This window comes from Bos javanicus, chromosome 22 (genome assembly GCF_032452875.1).
Source record: "Bos javanicus breed banteng chromosome 22, ARS-OSU_banteng_1.0, whole genome shotgun sequence".
Classification (NCBI taxonomy): Eukaryota; Metazoa; Chordata; class Mammalia; order Artiodactyla; family Bovidae; genus Bos; species Bos javanicus.
The window spans coordinates 55,720,748-55,733,347 of NC_083889.1; the positions used below are offsets into that span (position 1 = coordinate 55,720,748).

Below are 12,600 nucleotides of genomic sequence, written 5' to 3' on the forward strand. Positions count from 1 at the left end.
GAGCATCAGTGGAAATTTGCAGGAAGTTTCCACCCCAGAACAGCCACCTGTTCAGTTTCACCCTTTGCTACGACTCCCACAGAGAGGATGAAAGGGGACTTCTCCAGGGTCACTCCCGCTGTTGGCCAGAGGTCAGCAGGTGAGCCGTGTCCAGCCAAGTAAATGGTAGATCAGCGCCCCAGAAAATGGGTCAGGGAGGTGCCCCACCTGACCACCGGGAGGCGGCGGGCCATCTCAGGGCAGCTACCTGACTGCCTGGACTGCCGCCACGTGTGTTAAAAGGACATGAACCCACACAGCAGCCCCAGCCTGCCTCAAGAATCACACGGGAAAGTTGGCACAGCGCCCGGGGGCTCCAGTGCCCCTCCCCCCAGGCACACTCTCCATGCCTTCGCTGGTTCTGGACACCTTGCCCACTCCCGAGAATGCACTCAGAATTCCTCGTGACCAGTGCAGCCACCCCCACTTTCCAAGCCCAACCCCAACGTGGCCTGCCGCCCCAGAAGCATCTCTTGTGAGACAGCCAGGTGGAAGCTCCCAAACTACAGATATTTTGATCAACACCATCGTGTTTGCTATAGTCTCTCGAGAGGCAAAACAGGTACAGTCTCGTTCCCAGAAATAATCCAGACCTGAAGGAAGAAGACGAGGTTCCCAGGAACCAATGCAGAATTCACACGCGGACTGCCGTACGCACTTCTGAAGGCCAGGCTGGGCCCGCCTACCCCAACACGGGATCTCACGCCAGCTCCGAACCCCCGCCACAGCGGAAGCCTGCAAGTTGCCGGGGTGTGGCAGACACCCCAAGTCCAGCATCTCAGACAGCCCTTCTGCCGCCCACACACAGGCGGCAATCCACCCGATTCCTTATCGTTGCTCCACTGGCTGGGTTCAGAAGCCAGAGTGAATTTTCCAAGGATTAAAACAGGACACAAAGTTCAAAGACTCCACAATGCCGAGAATGAGCGCAGCACGGGAACTCAGGCACCCACGTGATCTAAGCGCCCAATCCCCATGAAGACCGGTAAAATAAGCAGTTTAAAGGAAGATCTTTGTCAGCGTTATCACTCAAGGATCCAAGTGCCCAAGGACATAATTCTATTTTCTCCAACTCTTTGTGTCAAAATAATTTTAAAGCTACTGGAAACTTTAATGAAAAGTGAATATCCCATTCCCTTTACCTTGATTCATTTTGTCTGTCTACACATATCCAGCTTTTTTTTTTTTTTACTGTAATTGCTATAATTTGTAAGGTAACTTGCAGACACCATACTGCAAGCACTTCAACTGTCTTCTCAAAGTGAGAAGAGTCTCCCTCATAGACACAGAACCATCATCACACCCAAGAAAGCTAAAGCTGACATAACATCGTTATCTAATATCCAGTCCAGATTCACATTTCCCCAACTGGACTGTCTCAGAAAAGGGGGGGATGAAGTAGACAGAATCTAGGATTCAATCAAGAATCAAGACACTGGGTGACAGCTGCTGAGTCTCTAATTTCCTAGCAACTTTTTCCGTCTTTCTTCCTCTTCTGTGTCAATGATTTCTTTAAATGCATGTGTGAGTGCTCAGTCGTGTCCATCCTTGCGATTCCATGGACTGTCTCCCTCCAGGCTCTCTGTCCATGGGACTTCCCAGGCAACAATACTGAAGCAGGTTGCCATTTCCTCCTCCGGGGGATCCAGACCAATGAGCTGCACTACAGTTTCTGGTGGTCTGATGACTTCTCCGTGATTCAAGGTGAACGTTTTCGGCAGGGAAACGAGAGGAGGTGAGCACAGCATGTGGCCTCACACGGGAGGTACCTGATGCCTCGGTGTCCCACCCCGGGTGACAGTAAGCTCCACCACTTGGTTAGGGGGATGCTCACAGAATTTCTCTATCCTAAAAAAAGTAACCTTTCATAGTCACATGGGCGTGAGCATCCTGTCGAGTTTCCCAGGTGGCTCAGTGGTCAAGAACCTGCCTGCCGATGCAGGAGAATCCCTGCCTTGGGAAGATCCCCTGGAGAAGGAAATGGCAATCCACTCCAGTATTCTTGCCTGGAGAACCCCATGGACAGAGGAGTCTGGCGGGTTACAGTCCACGGGTCACAAAGAGTCGGACACAACTGAAGCACCACAACACACCACACATCCTGTCATTCTCAGTCTCCTTCAGTTCAGTCCAGTCGCTCAGTCGTGTCCGACACTGCGACCCCATGCACTGCAGCACGCCAGGCCTCCCTGTCCATCACCAGCTCCCAGAGTCTACCCAAAGTCATGTCCACTGAGTCAGTGATGTCATCCATCCATCTCATCCTCTATCATCCCCTTTTCCTCCCGCCTTCAATCCTTCCCAGCATTAGGGTCTTTTCCAATGAGTCGGTTCTTTGCATCAGGTGGCCAAAGAATTGGAGTTTCAGCTTCAACATCAGTCCTTCCAATGAACACCCAGGACTGATTTCCTTTAGGATGGACTGGCTGGACCTCCTCGCAGTCCAAGGGACTCTCCAACACAACGTCTCATCCTCTGCTACCCCGTTCTCTTGCCCTCAACCTTTCAAGCATGTCTTTCCAGTGAGTTGGCTCTTCCCATAAGGTGGCCCAAGTATTGGAGCTTCTAATTGCAAAGCGGTTTAGAATCCAGCCCCTCCTAAAGAAGGTATGGGATTGAGAACTGGCAGAAGAAAAGAAGAAACATGGTTCTTTTGAAAGAACTTTTGTGCCTGCTATGTTCGGAGCAAGAACTATGCCCCACTAAGGGAAACACAAAGATGTTTGAGATCCGGTCTTTGCCTCAAGCAACAGCAGTTCTCACAGGAGCGATAAGTCACGGAGACAAATAACAGGTAAGGAAGAAAAGCAGAAGCAAAAGAGATGCTCTTGATACGAATGAAGCGTATGGTATACGAATCGTATCTCAATACAACTGTCACCCCCCAAATTGCTGAGGACCACAGAGGACTTTTGCTACACAGTTTCTGTCAACAATCACCATATTAGGAAGTAAAATGGAACAAGTTTTCAAATAGTAATTTGAAGATAAAAATACACTCATTACAGGTAAAAAAGAAAAACTGAGAAGCTATGGACACTTCACATGAGGAAGACATCAATTCTAGCTCTAATATACTCAGGAGTGGAATTCGAAAAACAGGTAGAATTTCGACACTTGGAAACTATGGAAATGGGCATCCCAGCTGGGGACGCTGTGGGAATAAAGGCAGCAAGCGGGAATTGCATCCTGCGTGTGAGAGGTCCGTCTAAGTAGAAGAAAGGGCTTGTTTCATCTGTTGGTTAAGAGGTAAGACTACGGAGATCAACGGGTCAGATAGGACAGGGCTCTGGGCACGGGCAGAGTTCAGATCTCACGGCAGACAACTTGGGGGGGAGCCACTGGAAGAGGTGACACAGACAAGGGGCGTCTGATGACGCCGCGATGGGCACACCTGAGCCAGGGGACGGGGCAGTCGTGCACACGGGGGTGGAGGGCTCCAACGGTCACACAAGCACAACGGGGAAGAGGAGGCCCGTTCAAGGGACATTTCACGGGAAGAGCAGAGAACTGGACAATGTTTTAACTAGTGCCTTCGCCTGGTCCTTTCAAAACAGGCTGCCCTCATCGTGTTCCTAAATCATTCCCCCAGCACTCATGCTGATCTGGATTTCTTTACATGTTGAGAAACTAAAAGTGAAAAAGCCAGAGAGCTATGCTGTTTTCTGGCTTATGGATACATGAGTGGAAAAAAAAAAAAAGACAGTACAACTCCATATGTTAAGTTCCACAGGTTGGTCTGACAAAGTCTAATTCATCTTCTATATCCACATTTCTGTTATGTCAGTGGGCACTTTTAATACTCCTGTAAGGTGATTTTTAATTGTTGGAGGAAAAAAACCAGTATGCCAAGTTTTCTTGAAATAAAATAATATTGATGTCCATCATTTTAGTGGCAGGGACTATGCTAAGGGAGTCCAATTATCCACGATTAATCAACATTCATTCAGTAGTTATTTGTGGGTATCACCTGATTTATGAAGAACAAACATCAAACACCTCAAATAATGATCCATATTTATAAAAGAAAAATTTGGAACAGGGGTTTAAAACAAACTCATATGAAATGTAAGCTCTATGTTAAAATAAAACAATCTTATTATAACATGCCATCATTCATTAAATTGATGTCAAGCTAATACACAATTATGTTGTTTTTTTCCACAGTACACAGTATATTTTGGAGTCCTTTTACACATAAATTTATTTCAATAATTACAGTTTGCATAAGCTATTACTAAAAGATGTTTGCATGCCCCAACCAAAAACTAAGAGGCCATTGAAACTGAAGTCTGAAAGTGGACTGACCAGCTTGAGACAGCATTAGAACACACTTTGTGGAGATTTACTGGTGAGGCACACAGCTAATTTAATATATAGAGAAGACTACTTAATATCAAAACATATTTCTATTTCATATTAAGAAAAATGTAGCAAAACCAATGTTCTTGCCTGGAGAATCCCAGGGTCGGAGGAGCCTGGTGGGCTGCTGTCTACGGGATCGCACACAGTCAAACATGACTGAAGCGACTTAGCAGCAGCAGCAGCAAAACCAAAGAATATGGGGATCTGTGAGTTGCTTTTTGCAGGGGCTACTGCACATTCGTCCCCTAGATTTTCATATTAACTAGAAACCTTTCAGATTTCCTTGTAAAATCTTATAAGATCCTTATAAAAATTATATCCAACCAAGGAGAACTTCTCGTATCACCAAGTTCCAAGAGACTGTTAGATCATAATCTAAAGAGCCATAAAAGTTAATCTGAGAACAAATATATTCCACAGCATGGAGAATTGACTGTGCTCCCAAAACCTGAAAGGCCCACATGCTGCTGAGTGTGAAAGGGGCAGGGGGCTCCCCTGAATGAGACAGCTTCGAATGTGTGTGTGTGGGGGGGGGGTGTACGGACATTTTCCCTCTGCTTCTCCTTCCCTCTCCACCACCACCTCTCCTTTCAAGTTTACGTCAGTTATCGGGTGAGCGAAGTTTATCAATGAGAGGCCGAGAAGGGCTGACTCCCTCGGGCATGTTTGCTCAAGATATGAAGGTCAAACAACCATGGTGCTCATAAAGGCTGTGGCCTTTTGGGGCGGACCTTCGCTCCTCACCTCCAAGCGACTCATTATGAAGCAAAAAAAAGAAAGAAAATGGTGTGGATCAAAGACCAGGCTGTCATTAAGTAAAAATGAAGGGGGATGAAAGGCCTGCCCTGCACTTCAAAGGGGCAGCTGAGCTCAGGTGCGCAAACAGCGGGCGGCCACAGGCCAGCCGGCCCCAGGGCAGGAGGCGGCCTCCCAAGGGCCAGGTACCTGGGAGCGGGTTATGCAGAGCAGAAATGTGACAAAGGACACAGATTCAAACGTTTTCTTGCTGCAGGGACAGGGGAGGAGGTAACCCCCAGACTACCAGGTGGAGGTGGTGTGCATCAGGTCTGCATGCCCAAAGATGAAAACTGTTCAGTGTAACGAGGTTCAAGGACGGTGGAAGAAGCACGTTGTCTAAAGCCGTTGTACAATTATATTTGAACAGTTCTTCCTTATGCCCTGAGGTGTGTCCTGAAATAAACCTTCGTTCTGAGAGACTTGGCCACAGCACGAAGTCTGGTTTCCCAGGACTTGATGCAGGACCCTCACTGAGCTGAGGCCGAAGGCCACCCACCCTCCCCAGACTTGCTAGAGACCCTTGGGCAGGAGCAGAGAAAAAGTAGGGTGACCCGGTCCATGTCTGAACCCACAACAGTGCCCTCAGCTCACCCCATCAGCTCCCTCTACGACGTCTGGCACCTGGACAGACAGACAGATGCTGCTGTGGACAAGAAAGGAAGGGCTTATACTTTCAGGGGCCCTTAAGTCATTTAGCCTAATCTCCTTCCTCAGACGGACTCCATGGAGTGACTATTAAAAGAGGTGACTGTGAATCACCCCCCAACACATACACTCCCTTTAACACAGGAACGACCTTATCTGTACAGCTGTGACCACATGGCAGACTTTTGGGGGAATTTACTAGTTTCCCCTAGAATGTACTGTTAGTGACCGACACGCATGCGTGCTAATGCCCTGAAAGCAGAGGAGGCAGCCACGCCCTCTGCCTAAGATTAGTAATCAGGAGGATGGGTAACCACTCAGGAGCAAATATTTACTTAGCGGGGCAAGAGGGATTCCAAAAGCTTTATGTATGTGAATTTCATTCCATCTTTCTAATTTCCTACAGAGTAGGTTAATAATCTATTAATCTCATCTTTCAGAAGAGCAAAATGGAAGCAAAAAGTGGCTTGGCAACTTGACCTAGGTCACAGGACTCTGGAGAGGCTTAATGGAGACGAGCGTGCACCATCTGGGTTTTGAAGGATGCGCAGGAGTTTGCCAGTGGGCACAGGCCGCTGGGAAACAGCATGGTGCCACTGAGCCTCTGGAGCACAAGAGACCCAGTGAAAGCGCAGGAGGCGACAAGGCGGAGAAAAGAAAGCCCATGGATGGTGGTGTTGGGGGGCAGCCTCTCCAAAGCCCCCTAAAATCAATCACCATGAGTAAAAAATTTGGGTTGGCTTCGCAGGCAGCTGCCCATCAGGCCGGTGAGCCCTCCCTCTGCCTGCTTCCAAACAGACTGGCCCCACGGGAACAGCCCTGCATGCAGGTCCTGGAGCGGCCTCTTTCACTGGCTATGCTCAAGAATAGAGGGTGGACTTCACCCCACGGGCCGAGAGTGGCCAGGCTTGAGCCGGAAAGCAGCACCTGCACGCGGACACGTGGCCGTGTGCGCACCTGCCCTGGCTGATCTGGAATTCCACCCCCTCCTCAACTTTCCCCCAGGCTGCAAACACCGAACCCCGACATGCACACCATTCATTCACTGTGAGGATCGTCTAACTTGCAGCATGCACGAGGCCAATTTGCTTCTTCTAAGACAGCTAGTAGTGATTTAAGGAAAGCACTGTAGTCGACTGTCAGCTCCGTGAGAAAAGCTGCATGACGCTCAGCACGGAAGGTCCCCGGAGCGCCAGACACCCAGCCAATGGACTACGGGTCCCGGCGAGGCTCAGATTCCAGCTAACCGTACTTTGCACAATGTTTTCATGTGAGCAAATGCCCACCCACAGAACTTTGCTAAAAATCAAATGACTAGAGTAACAGTAACGAACAACGTTCTCCACTCCAAATCTCCAAGTCTTACAAGAGCTTTGTTGAGATATAATTCGTACACCATAAAAGTCATGCCCATTTAACACTGCCCGATTCTAATGCGTTTTAGCGTATTCATAGGGTTGTACAACCATCCCCACAATCTGAGGAGGGAAATAGTTCATCCCCCCACTTCTCCACCAGAAAAATAATAATAAACTTACAGCCCTTAGCAGTCACTCCCCACGCTGTCCCCCACCCTCCACCCTCTGGCAACCATTCACCTCCTTCCTGTCTCCAGAGACTGGCCTATTTGGGACATATTCCTTAGAACTGAAATCACATACGAAGACTTCTTTCCCTTTCACTCAGCATAACGTTTCCCGGGTTCATCCATGCTGTAATATATGCCAATACGTTCGTTTTTACTGCCAAATAATATTTCATCGTATGGGATATGCCACATTCTAGTGACCCATTCATCGGGGGATGGGCACTTGGCCTGAGTCTGCTTTTTGGTTAAGATGACGCAGCTATGGGTGTAAAATCTGCGGACAGATTTTCGTGAGGCCCTGTTTTCAATCCTCTTGGCTGTATACCTCAGAACTGAATTGCTGGGTCAGATGGCAACTCTGTAACATTTGGGGAACTGCCAAACTGTTTTCTAAAGAGTTTGCACCATTTAAAATTCCTACCAGTGACACAGGAGGGTTTCATCTCCCCCAGTTTGATGTTAGTGGGTATGAAGTTGTATCTCACTGTAGTTTTAACTTGCGGTTTTCTAATGACTCATGATGTGGAGCATCTTCTCATGTGTCTATTGGCCATCTGCATATCTCTGGAGAAGTATCTGTTCAAATCCTCTATTCTTTTTTTTTTTTAATACAGCAGATTCCCATTGGCTATCTACTTTACATATGGTAATGTAAGTTTCCATGTTACTGTCTCCATACATCTCACCCTCTCCTCCCCTCTCCCCAAATCCTCTATTCATTTTTTTAACTGGGTTACCAGTCTGTGTATTGTTGAGGTATAAGAGTTTTTTTCTACATTCTACACTCAAGTCCCCTACCAGATATGCGATGTGTAAACGTGTCCTTCGATTCTGTGGATAGATTTATTCAAATCTATTTTTACACTTATCCTTCAGGCACAGGAACAAAAGCCTGACTCTTCCTCTAACCTCTTTCATAAGGTATGCAATTTTTATTACAAACGCTCTCTTAAAAGCCACTATCTTTCCCTCTTGCTTTTTGATAAGCCAGCCTATGTACAATGAGGCCCCAGCCATTGCTAAATACACACCAGAAACACCCGCGTAGCAGACTCCTAAATAATAAATAACAGTGATATTCACCATAGACATTCTGGCATTTCAGAAATTCAAGCCATCTCCCAGAGCCTGATTTTAATGGTTTTACAAAGAAACACAATGTCACACTATTAACAGATTTAAGAACCTACATGTGTTTTGCCAACCTATTTTCTTTAAAACCACGCTGACAACAGTCATTAAGACTGAGCCCATGCTAGTATGCTTCTAAATTGTTTCAGCCTTGACACAAGGTCAATGGGAATTAGACTAATGAAGGAATAAAGCAATACTGAAACATTTTCATTTGGGGTCTACTAGACCATATTAACTTCCAGCAAATTAAATGGATGAGTGGTTTGCAACCACTGACATTTGTATTTCACTGTGAGTTCTCCATGCCTCTTGTTCTCTCTGTGCCATTAACCTTGAGGGTCTAGCTCTTTGTCAATCTCACTTCAACCATGCTTTCCAGGGATTTCGGAATCGGTAATTCCACAGCATACGGTGGCACAGACCCAGTCAAGTCAGAGAGACAGATGTGAGCTCGTGTAATTGAGATGTTCCCATCTGCTGCCTTGAGAGCTGAGGCCTGATGGACATGCCTTTTCTTTCTTGCACTCACTCTGGGATGTGCAGACTTCGATGACTCATTTAACTTAAGCACTTGATATTTCAGCAAATAACTTCAATGGTTGATGCATCAACCTTTCTTGGACATCGACTGGATGGACAGTCACTAAAGATTCTCACATTAAACCTATCCTGACTCCCAAAGGTGCTCAAAATCCAGAAACGATAATCTGAGATGGAGAAAGGGAAGCCACCTCATCCACATCCAAATCCTTGCGTTCACATTCACCCCCATATTATCAGGGTACTTCACTGAGACCATGGATCATTAACTGGGACACTGTCAAGGCACTGGAAGGAGTAAGAGGAAGGGTCTAGGAAGCTGAAGCAGTAAGGGATTTTGTTTTAGTCAAGAGTGAAAAATAGGTTCTGCGTAAAGAGGAATTATAGTCTTTCACAGGGCTTTCTGTCCAAGTTGCTGATCCTGAATATTTACCAGGTGAAACTGATTTCATGTGACAAACGTATTCCTGAAGACCTGGGAGCGAATTAGCTTTTGATTAAGTCTGCTCATGAGCTACCACGCTCCTACGTAAACCAGATGTGCTTCTCAGGGTATTTTCACTGACCCCTGGAAACCGCCCTTATCACCTCCCATCCCGGTGCTCTTACCCTCCACTGTGGTACAAGGTTTTTCTAAGTGTGGTCCTGAATCAGAATCACCTGAAATGCTTATTTAAAACACAACGCCCTAACCCAGTCCAAATGAAAGGGTTGTCCAGGGACCCTAAAAATCTGTCATTTAAGCGCCACTCCCCCCACTCCCTGATGTCTCCAAGCACACTGGCCTGTATCTCCAACTTGTCCTTCTTCCACTTTCAAAACTGATCAATACTACGGTCAACCAGTATTCTGATCAATCAAATGTTTCAACTAATTAAGGGGTATTTGGACAGTGATGTGAATGGTGGAAGAGAAGACCTAAGGACCGAGCATCTCCAGGCTCAAGCATCTGGTGAGGAAATGCCCAGAGAGCAAGACTCAGGCCCATCCTGGTTCCTCCAGCCAATGATCACAGGTCAAACATTTAAAACCATCTTCAGGAGACCCTGTTTTCAAACTGTGATGTACTTCTCTACCAATTCTTTTAACCATTGACCTTTTCAGCAGTCAGAACCTTAGTGAGGGGACATTCACCGGTGCCTCGGTTTTCCCGTAAGGAGCACGGGTACACCATCTGCGGCCTATGTCCCCCGTAATGCGTTTACTGACATCCTTCCAATGGGACGGAGATGCTCCATAAAAGCTCTGCTGATGGGAGTCCGATTCATAAACCTCTCCAAGTTGAGAGAACTGAGAGGGGCAGGGAAGGGAACTAGAGACACTCTGCAGACACCAGTCTCAGCTAGCTGAGTAAGTTCTCCCGGCTGGCTCCCCAGGACGAAATGGAGGCCACAGGGCCTTGGGGATCACCCTCGGGCCAGCTGTGGGTGCAGCTGAGAACAGCCCCGGGGGGAAACCGGTGTCAGAGGAGGGAGGTCAAAAGACCTTTGCCGGGATCCGCCTTTTAAGGCATCTCATTTCAGTCTTGCGATATGCATACATTAACAAATAAAACAGTAAGATAATTTATAAAGAATCAGCTGCTGCCTTCCAAAGGTTTCTCTCTCCAAAAATTCCACAGTTGCCAGAGGCTTCTTCTTTTGCCCCAGACTGCTTTTCAAAGGCCACCTCAGGACAGAGGGGCGGCCCCTGACCTCTGGCAGCGCAGTTCTCTTACCCTGTAATTAGGCCTCCGAGGCAGTCTATCTGATCTGACCCCCGACAAGAAGACCAGAGGACACCGAGCTGCTTATCTATTACGGTTGAGGGTGAAAGACATTTGGTTCTGAAGTCTTTGAAAGTGCCACAGACCTTCCTTCCATCTACCTATCTATATGTAGAAAACTTGATACAGAAATGTTCTAAATGTATATAGATACATCTACCAACAGACATCCATGTAAAATTAGAGATCCAAAATAGAAAATCCAGTTTCACTGCCATACACACACACACACACACACACACACACACACGGATGGTGTACCAATAAAACACCACGGCTGAAGTGCAAATTATTTGATGGCAAGGAATCTACCTCCCTCCTCCAGAACCATTTATGTAACAATGTTGTTTAGTCGCTCAGTCCTAGCTGACTTTTTTGCTACCGCATGGGCTACAGCCCTCCAGGCTCCTCTCTCCATGGAATTCTCCAGGCAAGAATAATGGAGTGGGTTGCTATTTACTTCTCCAGGGGGGTCTTCCAGACCCAGGGGTCAAACCTGCGTCTTCTGTATTGGCAGGTAGTCGTTCTCTACCACTGAGCCACCAGGGAAGCCCTATGCAACATATGAGTGAGCAAAACTGAACAGAACAACGAAGGCAGAGACTGTCGGTCTTCCTGGGAGCAGAAATTATCACTCAGACACTGAAAATAAACCATGCTATTGCTCCAGGGGACTATCCCATAGGACTAGGACCAGGACATTTCACTGGAGTTCGAGTGCAGATGAGCAGACAAAATGGCATGTTTTTCTTCTGCTTTTCAGAGCTGAAGGAGACATCATAGTCCGAGTAACTTCTCAGCCCAACCTTCATCCAGGAGGTATGACCACCTCTTAAAAAACAGTATCTTTTGGTCTATCCATCCAAGGGACTGGTATGCAACCATAAAAAGGAACAAAGTACTGGCCCCTCCTACAACAAGAGTGGGCCTCTCCTTATGCAAAGCGCAAGAGGCCAGTCACAAAAGACAATGTTATAGAATTCCATTTATGTGAAAGTCTGAGTGTTCTAAAAAGCACTCAACTGTGCACTTCAAACGGGGGAAGTTTATGGTATGTAAATTATATCTCAGTAATAAAGCTGTGAAAAAAATACTAGATAAAAAAAAAAACCCTATCATCTTTAAAGAGCTTTAGAAGAAACAGAGCCGACATGGAGGACAGTCAACACGGCGGCTCTCTACCGTTTTAAGGCAACGTCCGGTGAACTCTGGGCCTTGGAAGGGTTAGTCAAGCAACTGTCAGGGCTGCAGTGTAACCAAGGTGAGACGAAGGAAATGCAGAAAGGAAATATTCCACACCCAGAGTAATAAACGGCATGAAACGCACACACACACACAGGCCACAAAATCAAAACATGAGTTCCCCTATGAGATGTGCATCCCAGCGTCACCAGAAGTTTCTCTTATTCTCTTGCTACTTAAAAGATAAGCCCTGGGAAGGGCAGGAACTTGATTTTTCTTTTTTTCTCATGACCATAAGACTGAACACAGCTGTACACCCGTGGCGGATTCATGTTGATGTATGGCAAAACCAATACAATATTGTAAAGTAGCCTCCAATTAAAATAAATAAATTTATTTAAAAAAAAAAAAAGATGCCACAAACACTCCCTGAACTGCGCTCTGTACACCACTGTGGCCCCTAGGAGCTCTGATCGTGCCCCGTCTGTGAGGGAAATGCGGGAGTTGTTCTACAGAAAAATCCCTCCCAGGCAAACTAGGTTAG

The 12,600-nt window shown here is 46.8% G+C and overlaps 1 protein-coding gene across 7 annotated transcripts in view; it reads right to left on the minus strand.

Annotated features, from left to right (window-relative positions):
- Positions 1-12,600, minus strand: part of VGLL4 (vestigial like family member 4) — a 156,542-nt gene that overhangs the window by 46,715 nt on the left and 97,227 nt on the right. For 2 of the 7 annotated variants that reach the window (XM_061397116.1, XM_061397114.1), the window contains exon 1: positions 633-4,550. The exons of the other annotated variants lie outside the window; for them this stretch is intronic. In XM_061397116.1, the coding sequence (XP_061253100.1) occupies positions 633-816 (184 nt within the window). In that variant the 5' untranslated portion in view covers positions 817-4,550. Of the gene's footprint in view, positions 1-632; positions 4,551-12,600 lie in introns of those variants that run through there. 7 annotated transcript variants of the gene reach the window in all.